At 37.3% G+C, this 25,051-nt stretch overlaps 1 protein-coding gene across 1 annotated transcript in view; it reads left to right on the top strand.

The window, feature by feature from the left end:
* TRAPPC10 (trafficking protein particle complex subunit 10) overlaps positions 1-25,051 on the top strand; it is a 38,396-nt gene extending 13,345 nt beyond the window's left edge. Inside the window, exons 6-23 of the mRNA XM_085046755.1 lie at positions 1,035-1,146; positions 2,151-2,398; positions 4,174-4,320; positions 6,145-6,259; positions 6,769-6,845; positions 8,641-8,732; positions 9,891-10,031; positions 11,040-11,152; positions 12,206-12,720; positions 15,150-15,291; positions 16,553-16,711; positions 17,366-17,595; positions 18,428-18,528; positions 18,881-19,007; positions 19,695-19,865; positions 21,265-21,442; positions 21,843-22,037; positions 22,998-25,051. Coding sequence (XP_084902881.1) covers positions 1,035-1,146; positions 2,151-2,398; positions 4,174-4,320; positions 6,145-6,259; positions 6,769-6,845; positions 8,641-8,732; positions 9,891-10,031; positions 11,040-11,152; positions 12,206-12,720; positions 15,150-15,291; positions 16,553-16,711; positions 17,366-17,595; positions 18,428-18,528; positions 18,881-19,007; positions 19,695-19,865; positions 21,265-21,442; positions 21,843-22,037; positions 22,998-23,236 — 3,102 coding nt within the window. The 3' untranslated portion in view covers positions 23,237-25,051. The remainder of the gene's footprint in view (positions 1-1,034; positions 1,147-2,150; positions 2,399-4,173; positions 4,321-6,144; positions 6,260-6,768; positions 6,846-8,640; positions 8,733-9,890; positions 10,032-11,039; positions 11,153-12,205; positions 12,721-15,149; positions 15,292-16,552; positions 16,712-17,365; positions 17,596-18,427; positions 18,529-18,880; positions 19,008-19,694; positions 19,866-21,264; positions 21,443-21,842; positions 22,038-22,997) is intronic.

A 25,051-nucleotide genomic window follows, 5' to 3' on the forward strand; every position in this document is an offset into this window, starting at 1 on the left:
ATGGTGCTGTTTTTTGTTGTGGTTGGATTTTTGGTACTTTTAATGTTCTGATTTGAGGGCTGGGGCAGGATTTATGAAACAAAAATTTTTGGATCCTGTTTGCAGCAGGTTTGGGTTACTTTGTAGTGCAGTTAATGCAGTAATACAGTTTCCTGCTGTTAAAAAAATAGTCTTTTCAGGCTTGTCAAGGTTTTCTGAACCTCAGTTGAAGCAAACAAATTGCATCTAAAAAGTGATTTAGTAATTGCTCTTGAATTTGGGGTAAATGCCCCATTACTGTGCCTGTGCAAAGACACTCAGACTTGCAATTGATATTTAATGTGAATGCTGCTGTTTTCTTTGTTCAGATTGTTATCAGTATGTATGGAAATGATGTTTGGAAAAGTGTCTCTTTTGAAGTAATCCATATAGAGAGTGCCATGAATTCCATTTTTCAAATAGTTATAATTTTGTTTTACCTGGTTTAGAGAACAGCAAGAACCTCTTGTTTGATAAAATTGAAGGCCTTGATTCCTTTGGAATTCTCTGATCCCTGTACAGTGCTGTTCTCCACTCCACCTCATCCTCACATTTTTCATAAGATACCTACCTTTTTCATAAGATAATTTTGAGACTTCTTCCACTTACCAGTTTGGCTTTGTGTACAAAAAACCCTTTTATGATATGCTGCAATTAATGCCTTTATGGTGTAAACAGAGGGGAAAAAGTAGTACTATTATGGGAGATGAATCTTCAGCATTTATTTATTTAAATTCAAACTTTTAATAGCTGTATGAGCAATATCTTGTAGTGAATCAGGATCTGGATACACATCAGAATTTACTGGCAGAGTTGAATGACTTAATCTGCTTTTGTGAGCCTCCCTGGATTAGGAAGCATTGATGCATCTGCCCCAAGGGCAGGTTTTCCTATATGTGTAAAATAAATGTTAGAAAAAGTAGTTCCTGGAGCTCTGTGGATGGATAGGGACAGGCTGTAATACCAGTGTGAATAATACCAGTAATATGTTCCCTGTATTGCTTGTGTCCCAAAAGGAAGAGCTGGCCTTTGTCTTTGAGATGCTGCAGCAGTTTGAGGATGCTCTGGTGCAGTATGATGAGCTGGATGCCTTGTTCTCTCAGTACGTTGTCAACTTTGGGGCTGGTGGTAAGTGTCTGAAAATGTGCAATAAACGTTGAGTGTGTGAATATCTTCTCTCTGCTGAGAGCCCTGTGCTGTGGGCAGTCACAGTGAGGCTGCACCAGGCAGTTTGTGCTCTTGTTCTGTGCTGTGTGCAAACTCAAATGTCTATCAGTTACAGTCTTACTGAAGTTGTGTTTCTTGTCTCTGGGGCTTAGGAGCAATTTTTAATGAAAACCTGTGTTTTGCTCTAATGGGGAGATTGTTACAACCAGAGCCCTGAACTATGAAATTACACAGGTATTGATCTGGCTGAGATGCAGCTGCTGTTTTCACAGCTCACTGCTACGTTTTTCAGTAAAGAGCTTCCTGGAAAAGTGCATTCAATGGTGCCTCAAATTACATGAGATGTTTGGTAATCACTGCAAAACTTAATAGAAATAGGTGCTTAATCTGCCCTACTGAAGATTTGACTTCATTTCTGAGAAAAATTACTGTGCCAGAAGTATCAAATAACTTTAAACTATTTTAATGAGCTAAAGCACATGTTGTTATATAACAGCTTTAATCAGATCTGTTTCATGAATCTGGTGGAATATAGTGCAGGAGTAATTGCAGTGAAATAGATTTGTGCTGACTGAACCCAATGCAATACCTAGAATTGGTGGTACATCCATCCAGGATGGCTGAGTAAGAAATACTTAAGTAGATAAAGCTTGTTTGTTTTGAACTTCAGGAAGGCTTAATTGCTAAGAAATAAATTACAAGCTGATTGCCACAATATTAATAATAAACATACAATTATGACAAAATGCCTGTGGGAATTGAATGTTCTGAAATTCAGTTATTTTACCCCACTTTGGAGGCTCTGCTGGTTTTTTGTTCTGTGTTTTGAAGTTAAGACATTGAGTCATTTATCCATATGATAAACTTGGGAAGGAATAAGGCAGCTCACTGCCTCTGGAGGCAGGATGAAGAGGCTTTCCTAGAATGCAGTGATTGATTCTTGGATATTAACTTTGTTTACTTAGATGGTGCAAACTGGCTGACGTTTTTTTGCCAGCCAGTGAGGAGCTGGAATGGTTTAATTCTGAGGAAACCAATAGACATGGAGAAGAGAGAGCTGATTCAGAACCAAGAGGCGACTCTGCTGGACCTGCGTAGTTACCTGTTCTCTCGTCAGTGCACATTGCTCATCTTCCTGCAGAGGCCATGGGAGGTTTCCCAGCGAGCACTGGAGCTTCTTCACAACTGTGTGCAAGAGCTCAAGCTCTTGGAAGTGAGTCAGTGTGACCTGTTCCATTGTGTGAATGATTTTATCCAGTGATGATCTAACAAGATGTTTCAAGTTTAGCTGTTGGTGAGCAGCATTCAATGAGCACTGGCTGTGAGTTATCAAAATGATGCTGAAATAACAATTATGCTGCAGCTGATTGTGTCATCATGAGGATGTCTTTGGCAAGAGACTTGGAGACATTACATCTGAAAAACAAACCTGTATTTAGTTAAAGTGTTTTAGACTTCACCTGGAAATTTAACTTCTCTAAACTGTCTGCGTCTTTCATGGATTTATTACCAATATCTGTTGAGCTGTAATTCCCATAATTTAAATCTATAGCAGTGTTGCACTGAAGGAAATAAGGCAGAGTGGTTAATAAGCTGTTATTCAGGCTAATCCTCTGCAACAAAAAGAAGAGATTATTTCTGAGTATCACCCTGTGGCTTACCTGTGTCCTCATCTCATGGCTGCTCTGTTGGTTTTATCTGTGCCATTATAACAGCAGCTCTAACTAGCCTGTCTGACATGGTGGTAGTAAGTTCAATCTGTTCATCTGCGTGTAAAAACTGCAATTCTGCTTCAGATGCTTTGTTGACACCTTGATGTGTTCTAAAACTTAATGTGTAATTCCCACAGATAGCATGATTTGTGTGTGCATTCTGTGGTGGTTCTTTTTTCCCCCAAAATGTAGCCTTCTAGATCTCTGAAGGTATTTCCTACAGTTCCCCTTTTGCTGCACTCCAGATCTGTCCTGTGCCCCTAGTGTTTGGAGTTTTTCTCTGCACTGTCTCTTATTTCTGCTGTTCCTGTCTTGCTGTGCTGATCCAGACTGAATTCAGGTGTTCTGACTGTGAGACAGTGATACTTAATTGTGCATAGCATGTAGTTATCCCTGTTGTGATCCTTTTTCTTAATGCAGGCAACCCTCTTAATGTGGACTGACACCACTGAGCACACAGCAGAAATCTAAACTATGTTCTTAGGATCTTTGTATATCTGAAAATTCTTTCGGAATTCAGATCTTTATTATTTCTTCAAGAGCATTATGCTCACAATTTGTACTTTCCTATCCCATTAGTCACCTAGTTTATTATGGGTTTTAGGACTTTAATAGTCTTTCTAAAAGGAATATTTTGCAGTGGTTCTGAACAGGGTTTTGATACAACATTATTGTGTCTGTATTCCATGTCTTTAGTTATGCTCATCTGTATCTTAATTCTTGAAAATATTCTAGTACCAAACTATTTTCTTTTTTATCTTTCTCTTTTTCTATGTATTTCTTTGTTTCTTTGTTTGTTTTCATCTCCATTTTTTAATTAGTTATCCATGACAGATGTCTTAGCCTTTGATGAATACACTTAGAGACTAATTTTGTTTTTTCCAGGTTTTTTAACACTTAGTATACTTTTAATTTCAGTCTTAGTTAAAACCAGTCTCCTTAAGAAAGCAATACTCTATTTACAGAACTTTTGCCTAACTATGTTTTCCTTAGGCTTGTTTTTCAAATTCTTGGAATTTTTCCAAGTACTAGTACCTACTAGTCTTCCTTTCCTTCTCTTGCATCTTGATGAATGTATCAAATCTACTTAATATGTTTCATGAACTAATGCATATATAAATTATTCAAGAGGCAGCAAGAGTTGGGCTGTGCTTTGTGTTTTCTTAAACTCTTCCAAAAGGGTGTGCTTTGTTGTATCAAGAAAAGTATTTTGCTGAAGTATTTTCTCATCTGACTATTGTTCATTTCCCAGTTAATTTTATCTGTTCATCTCCAGGTTTCAGTTCCTCCTGGAGCTTTGGATTGCTGGGTGTTTCTGAGTTGTTTGGAAGTCTTACAAAGAATAGAAGGCTGCTGTGATAGGGCTCAGATAGATGCAAATGTTTCCCACACAGTTGGCCTGTGGAGCTATGCCACTGAGAAGGTGAGTGAGTGATGTGTTGGGGTGGTGGTGTTGCAGTGTTGAAGTAGAATATTTGTTTCCCTGGAACAGATTTTGTCCTTTCTATTGTGGAATTAAATATTGGGTTCTGTACATTGTCTGGAGTATGGTCTAGATAGAGACATCCATGTTTATATCCATTTTTTTTCACTGTGCTTTGAGGCCTGGGAATAACAAGAGTGTGTTCTCTTTTTCTGTTCCCCCTGTCCTCACCACTAATTTGATAATTAATCACTAGTTTAATTAAACTCCAGAATGAGCTCAGTCCACGTTGACTGAGAGAAAGAACATGTGAATCTCAGTTACAGCAGGAAAAGCTGCCCGGATTTGGATGCACTGACCATTAAAAATAGAGATTACAGCAGTCTGTTTACACAGGTCTCTATTTCTCCAGCATGTTAGTACAGTAGTGATAGATCCCTACCTTCACTGGAGGTGTTACCTTTGGTGGCTTGTGAAAGAGGCAAATAATTTCCATTTTTTCAGTTACCAGCCTTTACCATAAATATTCTAAACTGACCTTTTCAGTTTGGTTAAACTGTTTCCCTAACTTTTCAATTCCACTTACTCTGTTTCTATGAAAGAGGTGATGTTTGAGGTTGCTGCTGCTTTCCACTGTTGAAGAACATTTTAGAAAGAAGATAAACTCCAGAAAGCACTGGAATAGCCTGCTGTGTTTTTGAAGACCAGCATCTTTTGAAGACTCATCCTCTTGTTGGCATAGCCTGTAGAATATTTGCTATTTATTTTAATCATAGTTTTCTCATATTTCAGTAGATTTACAAATCCTCTAACTGACCCTTGTTTTACTACAAAAGCAGAGAAATACAATTTCACCTTGAAGAGTTATTGCTAAAAAAAAAAAAAAAGGAGGGGGCTGGAGATCAGAGTAAAGGAAGCAAAGAATTGTTTAAAGTGGCAATTGGTACATCAGATTCTACCCATGCTCCTTAGATGTTTCTGTGGAAGGCAGGTTCCAACCTGAGTTGGAAATGTTCCTCCCATTTATCATTTTTCTAACACAAAATGTAAAGGGAAGAATTTTAGGATAATGAGTAGCAGTAAGATAGAACCAACTGTATGAAGAAAATTAGCAATTAGTGGCAAAATTAAGTGGAGTTTAAAATAAATTAAAAGAAAAGTTAGTGTCCATCCCCATTTTTTATGTTGTGGAGTAACATGACTTAATAGAATTTTATTCTTTGTGGGGTTATCTTTGTAGTGGATTGAGTTTTCTAAGTAAATGAACCAAATGGCCAACAGATAAGAACTTCTTTAAGACAATATTCTGGGTGTCAGCTACCAGCTGCTGTCTAGAAGGGGTTTTATGGTAGTTAACTGTATTAACACTGTCAGCTGTGCTAATCTCTTTTTCAGGAAGGTTTTCACTTGAATACAATGCTTCAGGTGAATTTGCAAGCTGTGTAATCACTCTACTGCAGACTGCCTGCTTTTCTTGGTTGTACAGTTTTCAAAAATAAGGACACAGCTATTAGAAATAATCCTTGGTCATAACTGCTGAACATCTTGAGCTTTGTTTGTGTTTCTATTGAAAACCAGAAGGATTTACTCAGATAAGTGTTGTGCCTGTAGGGACGTGTGTGTATGGGCACAAGTTCCAATATTTGAGTCAGTAACTAAACTTAATTTATTTAGTAAGTTAATTTATACTGTGACAATAACAGTTAATTTTGAGATCCTATAAGCAGCATAATATGAAAGCAATATGGAACAATGTAATAGAATAAGAGGAGTTTATATTGATTTTATAGCCTACTGAAAGCAAGTATCTGGTTTCTCTTGTAGTTAAAATCTCTGGGTTATCTGTGTGGACTTGTGTCAGAGAAGGGACCCAATTCAGAAGACCTTAACAGGACTGTGGATCTGTTAGCAGGGCTGGGAGCAGAACGCCCTGAAACAGGTAATTCCAGGAATGGAGGAATTCCTTCCAATAGCTGGCATTATCTTAAATGCATAGCATATAAATACATCAATAATAAGAACTTACAAGTATCCCTGTATATTTATATATACACACATTGATAGAGCTTTATTTCTTACAGTTTTTTTTTTAATATGTGTCTAGTATTTTAAATTACCAGTGCATCTCCTTGCTGTTGCAAGTATAACTTTTTCATTGATGCTCTGTTTATCAGCATTTAGGTAAATGGTTCTTGAACAGCACTGGATTTGAATTAAATCTTTAAAGCTTTCAGACAAGTATTTAAAATAAAATTATTTGAAAATCAAATGGAACATCCTTGATCAGATGCAGATAAATAACCTGCACCTGGAGCTACAAAATTATATTAGTTTGTAGTTTTCTCTCCCCTTTCTACTACAGAAAAAGAAGGAGTGGGATGTGGGGGTGTGCAGGCATTCTCAGGATGTATTTCTCAGTGACACCTCTTGTCCTGCTTTTTTCTAAAGCCAATGCATCACAGAGCCCTTACAAGAAACTCAAAGAGGCCTTATCATCTGTAGAAGCTTTTGAAAAACACTACTTAGTGAGTATTAGTTTTGCTTATTTATATTGGTTTTTGCATGTTTGCATTGTGGATTGAATAGGGCCAAAGTTTTCAAACCTGAGAAGATACACTGAGAACATAAATCTGCATTTCCATGTTTTGGTATCAAAGGTTATTTCTTGCACACTGAACACAACAAGGCTGATTTGTTTTACAGCTGGAATCTTTTATGGGCCCCAAGTTTCAAATATTTGCATTAACTTTAATATTTACAGTTATGAGCTGGAGTTTATTATCTGTAGGTATGTGTACTTAGATATTAAAAAAGCCAATGTCATGAATATCCTGTTCTGCTGTCCCAAATTCAGAGTTAACTGAGTCCTTCCCAGAAGAATATTGATGTGTGAATTCAACTTTCTTTTAAATGGTTTAGGCTTGCATCTTGCAGTGGGTGTAACATGGTTAAAATTAAGCTATTGATTTTTTAAATATAAATTGTGGGATATCTGGAGAATAGGGTTGGGCCTGGCATAGACTGAAATATTAGAATTCTCACTGTTCTTTAATATGCATCTTTATTTCCATGCAGCTCCCCTGCTGTAATGATTTTAGGTTTTTTGGTTTTGTTTTTTTAATAAAATATTGTTAAATCAAACAGAACCCCCTCAACTGTTGCAAGAATGTGTTTGATTTTTTGAGGGCTTGGTTTGACAGTTTTTGTTGTGTTGTTTTGGGGTTTTTTTCCTTAAATAATTTTCCTTTAAAATTTCTTATATTTGAAGTACTGCCACTAAAGTTTTCTGGAGAAAACTTGGAGGAAAATTGGATTTCTTTTTTTTTTTTTAACATGAAAACTATGTGATACTTAATTTTGCAAGGTTTTATGGAAAGAAAAAGTCTCAAAAGATTTTGTCTGAAGATTCCAGGTTCCACTTTTGTTTTTCATTTCTTTACAGGACTAATTGTGTGGCTGGATCAAAATTAAAATCTTCAGAGTTGCCAGCTGCTCTTACTCCCAGTTTTAACATGAAGATCTCTACTAAACTCAGCAATATCTCCTTAAATTTAAGGAACTAAATGGGGTCTGTAGTGTTTGCCAGTGAAAGAATTGTCATTCCTGTCTGAATTTCTGACTGCACTTTTATGCAACAGAATTTCAGATGTCAGATACACTATAAAAGATTGTTTTCATTGTAGTTGTCACATAAATATATACATTTTATATATATCCATATTTAATCCATGCATTCAGTGGAAAAGAACTGATTAGTTAAAGTTTCCAGACACAGCTATGATAATTTATTTGCATTTAAAAAAAAATCCTCTCAGTTTGAAGCAATTTCACTTTGTCCTGTCACGATGAGATGTATTTTTTTTATTTTTATATTTTTGGCCAGAGGTTATTATGGACTTTGGAAAAAAGTCGTGTGGTTGAATACAGTGTGTGTGTTGTAACTGCTAATTTTGTGAGAAAGGTTTGTGCTGTTACTACAAACTCAGGGCAAGGGGAAGAAGGTGACACTTCAGACACTGTGGCAGCATTGGAGATTAAGCTTAAAGATGAGGGATAAACTTCAATTTGGGAATGCAAGCAAAATTCCTTTAAGGCACTCTGGTGAAAATAATTATTCTGATTATAACTTAGCATTTACAGATATGGGATAATGACCAGCTGAAGGTGACCTGTTACAAGCTGCTGTGTATTTTGTGCTCAGGGCAAATGGGACTCATTCTGGGCATTTTGTTGTAGTCACTGGCTATGAGTTTGTGTGAAAATACCATATAGCTGCTAAAAATACATGAAGCTTATAATAGTTTCTTTTCTTTTAAACAGGATCTGTCCCATGCCACCATTGAGATGTACACAAATATTGGAAGAATTCGCTCAGCGAAGCTTGTGGGAAAGGACTTGGCAGAGTTTTATATGTAAATGAATCTTTAAAATGTCCTAAATGCATTAGCTTTGAAAAGTTTGAATGTTGTCCCTGAGGAAGATACACTGTATTTAAACAGGAATTTTTAAAAGTGTTTTTAAAAATGTAAACAAACCCCGTTTTAGGCTGTATTTCAGGGAAAAAAAAAAAAAAAAGAAAACTAACAATCTCTTCATATGAAACCCTAATTCTCACCTCATGATTTTATACTCTTGCCTTTAACTGTCCTGCGTTCTTCTGCTTGACCCTCTCTTATTGTAGGGAGAAAAGGGTGGGAAAGATAACTAAAAACTTTGGAATAAGTCAGAAGCCTCCTTAGGAAGCAGGCTTAGTAAATGCAAAGTTACCTTAACTACATTTGTGGTGTGCATATACCTAAAAGAAAGCCAGAAAACATGTCTTTGGAGATTAATCAATTTCATATTTGAGGTTATGGTTGCAAAATGTTCATTTCCCCCACTGTGACACAGTGATTTTATTCCAAATTTCCAAATATATTTTTGTGTGTATCCCTGCTGTTAAAATCCACTGAGAAAACCTCCTGCATTTTTCAGTGCCATTTTATTTTTTCTTATTTAGAAGAATTTAAGAGTGCTAAGTGTTTTTTTGGAAAACACGTTTGGGCAAACTTCCCACCTATGTTCACTATAGCAGTCTGAGCTCCTAGTTGCAACTGATTCTCCTAAATTAACTCAAATTTTCACTGGAGGGAGTAATGTTAGGTTTAAAGACTGCCATGGAACTACTGTGTGGCAATAAAATTTTCATTGAAGTGTTTACTGCTTTAAAATTTTTGAGTAAGCAAATTTTTAGTTAACTGTCAGAAGCTTTAGATGGCTTTTGTTTCGTTTGTGGGAGGTTTCTTCACCTCATTTGCTCTGACTTGGGATAGATCTGCATATAAAGCCTTCCATTGACATGGAATATTGACATTTATTGCAGTTCTACTTGCTTAAGTGAATTGCAATAAAGAAAAGCCCATATGCTGATCTGTTACCAGAAAATTAAAAATCATAATGGTTCACTGCAGGTTGTCCTGCATTTACTTGCAGTGTTCCTCCCCCAGCACCACTTTGAGAAAAGATGCAGAGAGTTTTTGTTGCTGCAAAGGTTCTTACATTGCTCTGTGCTCATTTCTTTATTTTCCAAGGAGGAAGAAAGGTCCCCAGAAGGCAGAGGTGTATCTTCAAGGAGCACTGAAAACCTACCTTGCTGAGGGCTGGGCACTGCTGGTCACACACACGAGAAAGCAGCTGGCTGAATGTCAGAAACAGCTTGGGCAGATTGAAAAGTATCCTCTGAAAGGCAGAGCCAGAAAAGTGGAGACTGGATTGTTGCTTGGGATTCTTTTTCTAACTTACCTCTGACTTTTATTTAACAGTAAAGACTGCTGAATATTCTGAGTCTGAGCTGAGACAGCTGAGTTATTTCTTTTTTCCATTGATCTGGGGTTGCTGTTGGGTTATTTTTTTTTTCATTTTTACTTTTTTAACAGCTGGTTCACTTAATACCTTTTGCATATGGTTACTGCCCTTCATTTTAACCATGTCTTGGCTCTAGAGAGTGGTGCAACCTGAATTGTGTGAAGTTTGTCTTTAGTTCACCAGATACCATAGAGTGTATTTTGGGGGTGCTGTTGTGCTGATTTTTTTTTTGGTTTGTCTATTTTTAGAACAAGACACATGTTATACATATCATCCTCCTTGGCAAATTCTCACATCACTTTTAAGCACTCCTAAATTTTTCTGCTTCAGTGCAAATTCTCATGAAGAATCTGAGCCAGTAATATTGCATTCTTAGCTAAATATTTAAGTATTTAAATCGATTGTATCTCCCCAGGACTTAAAATTTTAAAGAATGTCTTATGACTTAGTTATGGTGATTTTCTAACAACTGGCAGATTCTCAGCCAAGTAAATTGGAGCAAAATAGAATACTCAGGTTATTTATTTGCTAAATGTTGGGCAGTGTAATGCGAAACACTGCGTCTTTAACTTGCACACTGCATTTATTATTGTCAAATTATGAATTTTCTATGCTTATGAATCTTTTTAGATGAGGCAAGATTGCTTAATAATGGATCATATTTTTGATAGGCCTGCTACAGAAGTACTGAGATTCTGAAATACTCTCAGATGACAGTAAATCTTCAATTGTTACTTTTCTAGTGGAAAAGTGTGGTGATGATAGCAGCAGGTCTTGTCTCTAAAGATCAGAAAAGCAGTACTTGAACTGGCTTGTTTTCAGTCACATTTCTACTTGTTGTGGGTTTCTACCTCAAATTTCCTTAACTTCATTAGTTATCTCCAAACAAGCAGCCTTCTAGCTGGTGATAATCACTTAACGGAAGAGGAACGCAAGAGGTTTTGCCAAGAAATACTAGACTTTGCCAATCAGCAAGCAGAGAACCAAGGTAAGTCTGGGTCTTAAAACTTAAGTTGCTCTAATCTGGTTGTTCCCTAAAGATAGATGGGGAAGCATTTTCTGATTTGGTTTGGTATTTTGTGTATAATTTCTGAGCCAACACAGATCTTTACCTGTAATCCCAAAACATTTATAAATTTACAGTAATTAAGAATAGTTGAAAGGGTAATTAACATTTTCGTCCTGAATACTGCAAAGTCTTTGTTTTCCTTCAGTTATGTTGCTCTGCTTTAACAGCCCATAATTTATTGTGTGTTGGGTTTTTTCCAATTCCTAACCTATTTTTGTCTCTCATTGCTGGCATGCAAATGGCAGCTCTGTGATTGTACTACTTGAATTTTGATGTTAGATCTCTGCCCATCCACTTGCAGCTTGTTATTTTGTCTATCCTATTTCTTCTCCTTATTCTTCGCGCTGCTTCAGGAATACCTTGTTGTCAGATATAAATCATAATTCAAATTGATATTAAATACTTCCTGCAAATGGGAAGACTGTTCACTTTTATTATTTTTTCTTAATTAATAAATGTACCATAAGCAATATGTTACTTTAGACTTGATTATTAATTAATTCTTGGTACTGCCTCAGGGTTATTTTTGGAATGTAGAAAAGAGAATGAAAATCCCTTTCATAGCAAAGCTGCTGGCTCAAGGCACCAGCCTGATTAGATTAGTTTCTCAAACTTGTACTTGCTCCTGATTTTTATGCTTTGGGAAGTTTGTCACTTAATGCTACTGTGTTTGTGTCCTGTGTTCTGCACTAGTGAAATGTTCAACTTCTGCTTGGACAATCTCTCTTAATTCAGTTGTTTTTAATAGCCTGAATATGGAAACTGTAGTCTAAGTAACTGTTGGAAAACAAATCTCAGCCTCTTTAAGTCTCATGCAAGCCAAAAAATTGGAAAGTATTGATTTGTTGTGAAATGATTCATTGTGAAAAGTTGTTGATCCATTTAATTCTAGGGGTTGAATTTTTAAGAGAAAAACTTTGCTCATCTCCAGCAGCACCGGAGAAAAATAAAATCCCTGTTTTATCATTCCAGGTCAAAAGGTTATATTGCCTATGCACTCCTTTGCCCAGCTGAAAACTCTGCATTTTGACCCTCCTAATGCTGTTGTCCACGTGGGTGGAAAGTTGTCCATTGAGTTGACTTTGCTGAGCCAAATGCCCATGCCAGTCCAGGTGGACCAGGTTGCCATCCACGTTCACTTCAGCATTGAAAAGAACAGCTACAGGAAAACAGCCGAGTGGCTCACCAAGCACAAAACCTCCAACGGTGTCATCAGCTTCCCAAATGAAATTGCAGGCCTGCCTTTGTCCAGAAACAACCTGCCAGCACTGGAGCTGTATGAAATGTATGAGAGGAGCCCCTCAGACAACTCCTTGAACACAGCAGGGATTATCTGCAAGAACGTTCACATGCTGCTGCGCAGGCAGGAGAGCAGCAGCTCCCTGGACATCCCCTCGGGGCTCACTCTGGAGGATGGGGCTCACGTGTTGAAGTGCAGCAACTTGACACTGGAGCCAGGGGACAATAAAATAACCTTCAATATTCAGGTATGTTTTTGTAGCTGGGTGATTGTAGCACTTGTGAAAGAAAAGCTAAAAATAGTGGCTGAGGAAGAGCTTTGTGCTGGGGAGTGGTACCTGTATTGCTTTGTATTACACTTGGGTGATTTATTCCCCTTACAGCTTTTTGTTGGTCTACACCATCATTTCCCTTGAAAAGATGCTGTTGTGTTTATGCTGAAATGTACAGATGACTCTTCTATTTGAAATCATTTGAGTCAGCCTTCCTAAACTTATTTTAAACATCTTGACTAATGCTGCCAAAAATTAAACTGATAAATTCATATGCAGTATAGTGTGCTGTTCATGAAGTCTGCCTGCACTGTTGAGCTTATGCAGAATAATGTCTAAAAGCTTTGATGTGAGTTCTTTTTCTAGCCCTTTAGGAAGTGATTGTGTGGTTAAATTCGGTTGATAGCCTGTTTTTTCTCTGTGGAGGGGAGTAGAATAATTTTTCACTTGGTGAATGTAGTAAACCTGCCTGGAACAAGTGTGACGAAGTTAAGCTCAGCTATAAATACTTGAATTTAGAAGATGTTAGAATTAAAATTGTCTCCATTAGTCATCTTATCATCTAAGTAACTTAACTGATGTTTTAGTTATCATCTGTGCAATGGTAATAATGTCATTTGAACTAACTGCTGACCTGATTTCTGAGATTTCTCATCCTTTCAAAGGATGGGGACAAGTTAATGGGGTTTGGACATGTCAGAGGCCTTGGTGGCTGGAAATGCAGTTTTCTGGGAAATAAATTAACATGTATGTAAAACTGGATTTCAGGTAAAGGAGCATTACTGGAGGAAAGCTGTTAGGGACTGCACTGAGTAGGCATTTGGGCTTAGTGGGATCAGGAAACAATTGGAAAACACCAGGAGAAGAGATGTGGATGAAAAGCTAGATAGAGCTTTACATTTGCCTGGTTCTGCCATGCATCTGGTGGCCCCTGGAGGATGGACAGCCTTACATTTATAACTTTTCCTATTATCCCAAGCTTCCCTTCAAGAAAAGAACTTTGCTTGGGAAGGCTGCTCAGTGTGAATTCTGAAGTACAGTTGTTTAAGGCATGACTTACCTGTCCTAAAGGGAAAGTCTGGGCACATTATAATTTTAACAATGTATTATTAGATAACACAATGAAAGCTTCTCTAGATTTGAGCTGCAGTATTTACAGGATATTTACTAAAAATCCATTATAATTGTAGAAATACACTGTGTCACTTCACTGGATTACAAAGCTGTCTAGAGGATAGAAACTGCTGACAACTTGTTTTCTGAATTTTCTTAAAGTAATGCTAAATTGCACCACTTCTGCAGGAAGAGGAATGACTGTGCTTCTGTGATACAGAGGGAGCTTGATCCTTTCTGTAGACCTTACACTAATGATTAGCATTATTTATGCTGACAGCAATCTTGCAGTATTTTTTTCCAAGCCTTAAAAGAGATCAGAAGGCATTGTCTTAATTCTTTAGACCAATATTCCCATCCCATGTTACGATTTAAAGTATGTCTATATTATGAATTACTTTTGCTTTTCTGTTTTCCAAGGGTAAAATATAGTGACTTTAATGTCAAAATGTATAATACTGAATTTCAATCTGGATTTGCTGTCTAAATAACTGCATGAGGTTTGAATGCTGAGTTGGTGCAGCTCTTCTCCATAACTTGAATACTTATTTAATTATACCCAGCATTGGTATTTATGTATTACACTTGGTAAAGTGGCACATGAAAAAAACAAACCACTTTCCATTCCCTAGCAGTCCCTAAGAGCAAATAGAATCAAGAATAAATATACTAGCAGGTGTTATGGATTTGCCTTTGTTTTTAATCTTATCGGAAAACATCAGAATCCCATTACTCAGGGTATGGGAAGAGTTGGAAATTAAATATGTATGCATTACTTTCTTGTAAACATTGGCTTAGGGTGTGTGGTGGGGAATGTGTGAAGTCAATAGCTGGAGCTGAAAGCTGTGCCTTATATAAATGCTGTAGGATTTTATAATTGTTTTTATGAATTAGCCAAATAAGCACAGATGTGGTTTAAGTACTTTTAATAATATTTTTTCACTTACGTTGCACTTTGGGGGGGAACCAACCAACAAACAAGGCAAAACACATCCCAAAGTAACAAATGGACAGCATAGGTATTGTATTAGTTATTCTGATTATTAGTACTTGTTAATTATGATTTTTTCTCTTAGATCAGCTGGCACTCTAGAGCTCCTCTCCTGGTGGGGCAAAAGGTGCTCCTTTGTGCAAATCTTGTGATTTACCCAGAAAACAAATCTGCAGTTTTGATTTACAAATCCAAAGTACCTGATAAAAATGAGGTAGAAACGTGCTGTTCTTTCATAGAGGGTTTGTTTTAGAAATCTTTTCTTAAACTTAAAAACCCCATTCCCATATTTTCTTGCAAGGCCAAAGAACCTGGGACATACACGCTCAGGCAGCTGTGCACTTCAGTGGGAAAGGTGCAGTTTGTCCTCCTTCACATCTACCCGATCGTGCAGTACGATGTGTACTCCCAGGAGCCCCAGCTCAAAGTGGAGCCCATGACTGGTAGGTACAGTGGCTGTGCTGAAGCTGCTTTAATGATTGCTGTTGTGCTCCTGAGGGATTAGAGAAAGTGTTCCGTGGCTTCAGTATTACTCAATTTGCCTTACTGTGCGTTTTGAGTCTAAAATAGAACCTTGCTTTTCAAATTATCCATCGTAATGTGCTGCCAGTGATGGCCAGTTTTGAATAACTGATTCCAGTGCTTGGCTCTGGACACATAATGTCACTTTTGAGCATTGATTTGAACATGCAGTATCACTGAAATATCAGGTGTGATTTGAGCTGCCACACTGGGTAGAAGTTTACATTTATAAATTTTATTTACATTTGTAATTGACTGAGCTCCTAATTGGTTGTGTTTGTGATCACAGAATCAATTAGGTTGGGAAAGACCTTTGGATGGAGTCCAACCTGTGGTCAAACACCACCTTGTCACCCAGACTATGGCACTGAGTGCCACATCCATGTCCAGTCTTTCCTTGAACACCTGCAGGGACAGTGACCATCTCCTTGGGCAGCCCCTTCCAATGTCTAATCGTCTTTTCCGTGAAGAAATTTCTCCTAACCTAATGCTACAGTGTCTTTGATATTTATAAGAAATAAGTAAGAAATGGGATTCTCTGCTAGAGATGATAATATAAACTCATTATAAATGAATACTGAATGCATCCATTGGTTTCAGAGACAGCTGAACACTACTTGTAGAGTTTATTAAAGTGTATAAATGGAAGTTAATAGTGATTTGTTTTCAGGCTGTTGAATGTGGCAGCTGATGAGTTAATGTGCATTTTATGCTGTCATTCCAGGCACAGGGGTTGCAGTGTGTGGCAGAGGAAGGACAGGCATTTTGGGCATTAATCAAATTAGGGACCCCTGTGAAACTGCTAGTTGTGGTTCTGTAATGTTGATTATGTAAATTCAGTATGTGTTTATGACTGGCATCACACGTGCAAAAACACAAAGTGGTCTGCAACCTGGAGAACTTCAAAAGCTTAGTAAATTCTTTGGGTTACTGTATTTCATTGAATTCTGTGCTGCAGAGCCAGCTCATCTAAGCCATCCAAAATACAGTGTGTTTGGGCTCCCAACCTGAAAAAAAAAAGGTTTCCCCACAATGTCTGAGCTGGGTTTAGTGTGTCACATAACACCAAAACCCCACACTTCTGAGTTACCCCAGTGTGTGACCAACTGTCTCTGCTAACAAGCCTCAGTGCATTGTAACCATATCCTGCAGTCTGTTAACAATTCCTGCTCTGCCCTTCAGAAAGCCTTTTGGCTGGCATTCCCCAGAAGGTGAAGTTCACAGTAACCACTGGTCACTACACCATGAAGAGTGGGGACACTTTGCAGCTCAGCAACGCCGACGCCATGCCCATCCTTTACCACCCTGAGAGCAAGGCAGTGATCTATTCCAACACCAGGGGTAAGCCAGGAATGGAAAATGAATAATCTTTTAAAGGCTGACAAGGTCAGTCATCCTGAAACAACCTGTACTTACAGTGTTAAGAGCACTGACGGTGTTTGTCAATAGTCATTATTCAGAACAATTTTAGGGATTTGCAATATAGGTCTTACATTTTCACCCTCAAAGTAGTTGTATGAACTTCTACAACCATAACAGGACATTTTACTTTCCTTGATGAAATTCAGAAGGCATGTGAAACTGCTGCCTGTGTGTGTGTCCAAGGTTGCTTGAAGAGAAATTACGAGATTTAACAAGGTGCTTTCACTTTGTAAAAATTAAAATAAATGTCATATGATGGGCTAGAGTAGCTCTTTAGCTGGTTGGAAGTTTGTTGTTAAATTGCCCTCTTAGTTCTTTCCTGAACATTAAAAGGGGAATTATGACATGGAATGTGGTGGTTACCTTCTTGCATTTTCAGAAGGACAGAGCATTACTCCTGGGAAGTTAAATATTTAACATGAGCAGATTATAGCTGATTTGAAGAGATTACTGTGGAGTTTTATAACATGGTTTCTCATTGCTGTTTTTGCAAACCTTGCTAGGAAGTGGTTATGGCACCACATTTTTTTCTATGATTTTCTTTTTTATTTTTCCCATTCTACAAAACTACAGAAAAGATCTCAGAGTCATCATTAAGGATTCAATCTTCTGAAAAGATCACAAGCATCAGTTTACCAGTGGCTCCTGCATATCATGTGATTGAGTTTGAACTAGAAGTCATGTATTTGCCATCAGCCACGGGATCTGCAGTGGAGAAGGAAAATACTACAAATAAAGAAAATCACAGAAAAAACAAAGAGAAGCAGAAACAGGACAACTGCATGGCTACTGTTGACCAAAAAGTAAGATGTAGCTTATTGTTTTTTTTCTGAAATGTATTTGATCACAGGGGCAAACACACAAAATAGAAGTGGTGGTGCTGGGGAGCTATCTTGTTTGGAACTTAATTTCCTTCAAAAGACATATATGCAAAAATCATAGCAAATGTTATAAATGTAAAGAAATTGTAAATGTAAGCAGAAATATACACCTTGGTTAATATATTGTCAACTGTTCCCTTGGCTACTAATCTAAATTTTAGTGTTTTAACACAGTTTATAAAGGAGGGTACCTGTGTCTTTGTAAAAGGTGGCATGGTGGTCTTTAAATTCCAGCTTCTGATTCATGGGAAAGATGAAGTCAAGTGTGCTGCTTCAGATTAAAACAAATATACCTTAAGTGCATTTTAAAAATCATTTTGAGCTTGTATTTAACATATTAAACTACTATAAAGACATTTAAATAATAGATCTTACAGCAATTTATTTGATACTGACCTATACCAGCTTATTGTACTAAGATGCCATTGGTGTCCTTTTATCTTTTCTTTCTTCTATTCCCCTTCCTTTATTTATGGTCTTTAGAGCTGGGTGTGTCAGTTCTTATAGGAAAAGCTGCTTTGAGATTTTGTATCCCACTCATAGGCAAACAAAAACCTGTATTTTTTTAAGATTACTGAAAAAAAATTTTTTTTTCAGATCACTGAATTTTTTTTTTTTTTTACTTTTTCCTGTCTTGGATGCATTAGATATAGACACTTGATGAGAAAAGTTTTGCTTAGAATGGAGAAGAAAAGCAGAATCATTGTGCCAAAGACCACTGCAAATAAGAACTTTGTTCCCTTTTTTCCTTTAGGTGACCATTGATTGTCCTTGGTCGATTTACTCCACTATTATTGCATTAACATTCTGCGTACCCTTTAATGCCAAGCATTCCTTATTGTCAGCTGGCAAACGGTAATGTACTCATTATTTATTTATTGTTTCTTTCCTCTTACAAAGTATGGAGCTGGGGTTTCATAAGTCATATTTATAGTAGCCTTTTTTTTTCTTTTTATATATAAGTTGGGCTTTTATTATCTTCCCACTGGAAGCATGTGCATTTCCTCTCATGTTCTTTCATGACAATAAAACAAGTTTGTGGTTTCGGAAATAAGACCACAAGGTGAACCCAGCTAGCCTCTTTCTGTGCAGTTCTTTGGTTTTGTTTAATATGAAAGAGGATGTTTTGCAGCCTTGTTTTATGGACTTGGACTCTTCCAATGTAACACTTCAGCTTTCATTCAACAAACTGTGTCACGTTTTTCAGGAAATATGTGCAAGTCTGTGTACAGAATTTGTCAGAACTCTGTTTCCAGCTTTCAGACTACAGCCTAAAAAATTCTGCTGAGTGTACAGATTTGCAGCTGGTACCTCTCAACCCTGCATCTCAACAGGTAAAAATTCACTTTTTTTTTTTTTTAATTTATTCATCTTATGGCTGCAGTTTGTCATTGGGTTTTAGGAAAAAGAATCAAGTAGAGACAGTTTTCCAATTAAATACAGTGGTAAACCTGTTCAGTTGTGGAATAGTTTCATATCATAGAATCACAGAATGGTTTGGGTTGGAAGGGGATTTGAAGATGATCTAGTTTCAATCCCCTGTCATGGGCAGGGACACCTTTCACACTTAGACCAGGATGCTCAGAGCCCCATCCAGCCTGGCCTTGAACATTTCCAGGGAAGGAACATCCACAAGTTCCCTAGGCAACCTTGAAGTTTCTTTCAGCCTCGTCTGAACACATTAAATTGTTCATTCATGATGCCTAGAAAAAGTATGTAAGAACATACTAATAATTTTATTAAATTTGACTTTCGATTAAATTATTTTCAGGCACATTTGAATGTGAAGTGTTTCCTTTTGAAACATTTGATTCTGACAGTGAAATGGATCCCTCCTTTTAAAAAGATGTGTATTGGGAAAAGAAATCACCATTGGTCATTTTGATTGCGTATTTCCCTAATGCTTTATTGAGTTTGTTTGTATAAACTGTATCAATGCCAAAACAAACATATGCATGTCTGCATTTTCCCTTCTTTCTCAGAGGAAGGAAGGAGCTAACACTCTAAACATTCTCTTTCAGGTTGTGTACAGTAAGCAATCAATATTCTTTGTATGGGAATTGAAGTGGACAAAAGAGCTTCCTCTCTCCTTGCAGTGCCTGTTTTCAGTCAGCTTTTGTCCAGCTACCTCTGAAGAACAGTCTTTTACCCTCAAGCCGTTCACTTATGAATTCCAAGTGGAAAATTTTTTTGTAAGTACTCTTCTAAGTAAAGGGTGCCATATCTTAACTGAATATGGTTTCCTAATAAATGGAATGGGAAAATCAAGAAATACGTTAGAAAAATTCGGTTTCTATCATGAGGTTGATACCTATTTAGAATAATTGGAAAGTCAGTTTGTGAATGACAGAACTGGAGCCTGATATGATGTAGTGGAATCACATCCTTGCCATGACAATATGGTGAGGGCCAAACAGTTGAACTTAATCTTGTTCCATTTTTTTACTCTTTTCACCTTCCTGGGTTGGTGCCATGGAGATTGTCTGCAGATCACTGAGCTGCTTTTTCCCTGCTGGCTTAAGATTGTGCTCTCCAAAGCAAATTGCAATTTCTGAACTATCTTTGCTATTGAAAGCATCTCAGTTGTTTTTTGTAGTGCTTGAGATGAGCTCCTCTAATGAAATATTTAGGGATTTCTAGGCCATTATTTGAAATGTTTCTTCTTTCCCTTTGTGGACAAATGTGTTATTCCTTTGATCAGCTAGGAAGCTCATAGGCTAGGTAGAATTCCTTTAATAGGAAGTTATATCAGCATTATTTATTGTCATCTCTAAATTCAGTGTTACTCTTTGTGATACTTGGGTAAAAAGCTGCATCATGGGAAGACTCTCATTTGGTTAAGTCCTTTTATTTGTTTCCAGTGTTTTCTATCTGTTTATTGCAAACTGGCATTGAGCAGTATTTTAGGTGTTTGTTTACTTTCTGGCATGTAACAAGCATTTGTTGGCACCTGTATTAGCATCTTTCTGGAGTTTTTAAAGGCAACTACCTGTGTTAAACAGTGGGGGTTTTCTGGTAGAAATTTGATTTTGTAGGGACTCAAAATTAGCTCTTTGATGTGGGCACTGTTATTCTGGGGACTGTGACAGGAAGAGGGATGAAGTAGTTCTCTACTACTCAGAGTCTGAGTGATGTGTCTGTAAAGGGAGGAGCAATGAAACTAATAAAAATTGTTTAAATAGTAAGATTAGTGTCCATTTAGGAACATGGAAAGGCTGTGTTAAAGAACAGAAGTGAAGGAAAAAATACTATTCTCACTGCTGGTATCAAAAATAGATTGAATCAAATTTTATTTGATTGCCTGATCTTGTGGAAGGTGTACTTGCCCATGGCAGGTGAGTTGGAATCAGAGGATCTTAGTTTCCTTCTAATCCACACCATTCCAGGAATCTCTGTTCTGTGGATTTCTTAAATTGAGCAAGGTAATGAAAGGAATGTTACTTAAAAGTGATTCTTGCATTAAGAAGTTTTCACAGGATGTGTCAGTTGCATGTAAAGTTAAGTTGGTACTGTAGCCATTGTCCAGTTCAATTTAAACACAACTAGAATGCCCCTTTTTTCTTGGTGACAGCACTGTTTTCTTCCTGACAGACACTGTATCATGTGAAAACTGAAATCTTCCCACCCTTGGATGCAGAGTACTGTAAAACAGGCTCGCTCTGCTCCTTAGAGGTGTCCATCACCCGGCTTGTGGAGCTCTCAGAGGTTGACAGAGACGAAGCATTAACAGAATCAGATGGATATTGCACAACAAAACTTATGTATGAAGGTAAGAGTATTTTTCTTAAGCATATTGATAAATTTCCCCCTAATTTTTTCTTGCTAATGATATCCACCAGACTTGCTATATATTCCAGTATTGTGGGTACAGCTGCTCAGTAAAGCGGTTTTCATTTTGTTAGACTGGGAATATTTTATTTTTTCCTCATTAATCTGCCTTCCAGTGGAATATAAAGGCTCTTCACACTGGATGGATACGTGCTTGAGATCCCACTATGGTCCCTTTTGTGTAGGGCTGTTTTCATACCTTGCACAGCTCCTCACACATAAAAACTGCTGGGCTTTTAGATGTTGCTAAAATGCTGATTTTGAAAGTGCTCTAAAACTATTCTGAGGGTTGTCCATTTTTCATAGAAGATCTTTATAGTGTTTTCTCTTCATTTTTGCAGTTGTTGACAACAGTAGTAACTGGGCAGTCTGTGGAAAAAGCTCTGGAGTGATTTCTATGCCTGTAGCACCTCGAGCTACTCACAAAGTCCACATGGAAGTGATGCCGCTGTTTGCTGGGCATCTGCCTTTCCCTGATGTCAGATTGTTTAAATACCTCCCTCACCATTCTGCTCACTCCATGCAACTTGATGCTGGTAAGGCTATTTTGACCACGTGGCTACTTACAGAAATTATTCTGCTTTTCCTGTGTTCTTGTGTAAAGAGAAAAGCAAGGCAAGAAATATACTGACAGTATATGGACTTGGTCATATATGGACAAGGGTCTCATAGATGTCCTTTGTTACTTTCACTTACAGTTCTGATTTGAAACTTGCTATAATGGGAACTCTGAATTTGGGTTGCCACCTAAATCTCTGAGGAGGAATAATAAATGCATTGTTCTCTTATGTTTCCTTTAAAGATTAGTGTGCAAATTACTTGTCCTGGATTTATAATCAAATGAAAACTGTTTGATTTTGATAACCCCCTAATCCTGCAGTTTCATTTTCTCTAAATTGTGCGTGTCTTCATTAGCTTTGAAATTTTTTCCCAGTTTTCAAGGGATTGAATACAAAATGAAAGACCTGCTGAAAATTTGTGGCATATAAACCAGATTAGATGAAGAGTTTAAATTACCATAGCCAGTTTAGAGTATTTATCTGTACTATTGAGTAGTCCCACTCATAAAAGCAACATAAGAGCTCCAGGAGCTGTCAGTGTGCATCCCTGTAGCTTGTGACAGATGTGAGGTCATGCTACTGAAATTTTCCTTTGAAACCGATATAATTCACTCTTATATCTAGTGCTGGTCACAAGTGTTTACAGACTGTTACCTCAGCAGAGATGATCAATAACTGTGAACATGTGTTAAGCTGACTGTCTGAGCTCTGAAATAATCTTCTGGAGTTAATTGGTAGAATGAAACTGTGGGTTGGTTTTTTTTTGTTTGTTTCAAACAGACAACTGGATTGAAAACGATAACCTGTCTGTGGACAGGATGACCAGTTGACAGTGAACATGTGTTAAGTTGACTGACTAAGCTCTGAAATAATCTTTTAGAGTTGTTTAATTGGTAGAATAAAACTGTGGGGCTTTTTTTTGTTTGTTTCAAACAGACAGCTGGATTGAAAACGATAACCTGTCTGTGGACAAGAATGTGGATGACCAAGCTGACAGCAGCAGCATCAGGAGCAGGGGGAGCCTGCATTCCACAGCCAGCGGGGAGCACAAGGGTTTGCCCATGCCTCGGCTCCAGCCCTTCTCCCCAGGCCAGGTCTTCAACAGCAGCACGGGAATGCAAATCCTTGTCATTCCCAGCAAGGACGACCACGTTCTGGAGGTCAACGTCACGTGACAGCTCGGAGGGGAGACAAGGAGCCCGTTAGGAACTGGATATGAAAGCACTTTATGGGATAATGACCTGATCAGTCTTCGTTGCAACATTAACTCCAAGGAGACCTGTGGCACTCCGTGTGTACTGGCCATGGAAGCAGCAGACAATTGTATCAATTTCAATGTACAGTGAGGCTTGTGTCAGCTAGTTTATATTGCCACTTTAGTATGTTTTGTGTCAGCTCTTGGGTTTTCTCCCTGCAGTCACATCCCTGCATCACAACAACACAGGGCAACAAAAAGCAAAAAATCCAAATCTTTGGACCACTTCTTTATTTTTGTCGGGCAGCTGAGAGATTTGTTTCATGCTTCCTACATACTTTAGAATGTAGAGTTGGATGATATAATTATCCAAATCTTGAATTTTTATGTAATGATTTACAGGCTTTTCCACACACGTGCCAGAAACATAACAGAGCATACAACAGCACATTCACTGGTGTAACAGTTGTTTTTCTGGTTTGGTTTTATTTTGTTTGTTTGTTTGATCATTGTTAATTCCTGCCATTGCAATTTTATATTAAACTTCCATCATTTGCATACTTAGATGCATGGAAGAGCTACTGCTATAAACAATCTTAACTGAACAAAATTCCTTAATTTTCTGAGGCTTTCTCCTTCACAGAGTAGACACTGTGATGTCACATATTATATGATTTTTTTTTTTTTGGGTGGGCTTTGGGTCATCCTCTTGCATATTTCTTACCAAAGAAAGATATTGATAGAATTTAATAATAAATTATTTGGCTTATTGAGTTCCCAGATTAATTTCTTTTATTATCATTTCCAAGTGGCTTGGTTTGCAGCCCCGATTTTTAAGTTGGGGCAAAAATTTCAGTATGATGTGATACTTGAACAGTCAACCTTTCATCATAAAGGCTTAGTGTAATTATTACTGATTAGAGGCCAGACTTGTGCATTCATGATGGAAGAAGGAGGTTGGTTTGATATAGGAAAGCTTGCAGATGTAGAATAATCGTGAAGCAAAGTTAAAACATGTAACTTAAAGAATTTCATTATTTATATCTGAAATGTAAATACAAAAAATGTAAAAAAAAAAAAAAGTGTAATTTTTGTGAATGTTGCAAATCCACCTGTGACTGGAAAAATTACAACTTCTGATGTCCTGCTTCTGATATTGAAACTTGTGCATTTAATGTGAGAATGACCTTTTCTACTTGCAGATCTATAATGGTGCGTTGTCAACAGACTCCACAGAGGAAACTGTCCCATCTCAAATACTTGTCAGCAAAACTAAAGTGAGGAGCTGCTCATTAGACAAATTAATCTTTTTTTTTTCTTCTGCTAAATTATAAAGGGGAAATAAAAAACAAACCCTCTTTCCAAAAAGAACCACAAATAAGTTGAAAAATGAATAGGCACCCTGCACTGGTCTAAACTTTTTTTTTCATTTTTATTTTTTATTTAAGAAGTCTAAATAGATGTATAAAGTAGACCTGCTAGCTGAAAATGTTCTTATTATGCATCTTCTTTCTGTGAAGGAATGCCCTTTCTCTGTGGAAATCATACCATTTTACTCTGGATAAAACCCAAAGCATCATTTAGTGCAAATGACTTCTGGGATTCTTTGACTGGAAAAGGTAACAAGTTAGTGACTTTGACACTGCAGGTATTATTAATTCCATTTTCATGGTTTGCTATTAAATCATTTTTCACATTGTTCTGTAATATACTGTTAGATTAAACACATTGTACTAAGATTGTTTAATGAAATTGTAAGCGTTACAGTTCTAAATATACATGTTTTAAAAAGAAA

The sequence above is a fragment of the Lichenostomus cassidix genome, chromosome 1 (genome assembly GCF_008360975.1).
Source record: "Lichenostomus cassidix isolate B80296 chromosome 1, HeHo_3.0, whole genome shotgun sequence".
NCBI lineage: Eukaryota > Metazoa > Chordata > Aves > Passeriformes > Meliphagidae > Lichenostomus > Lichenostomus cassidix.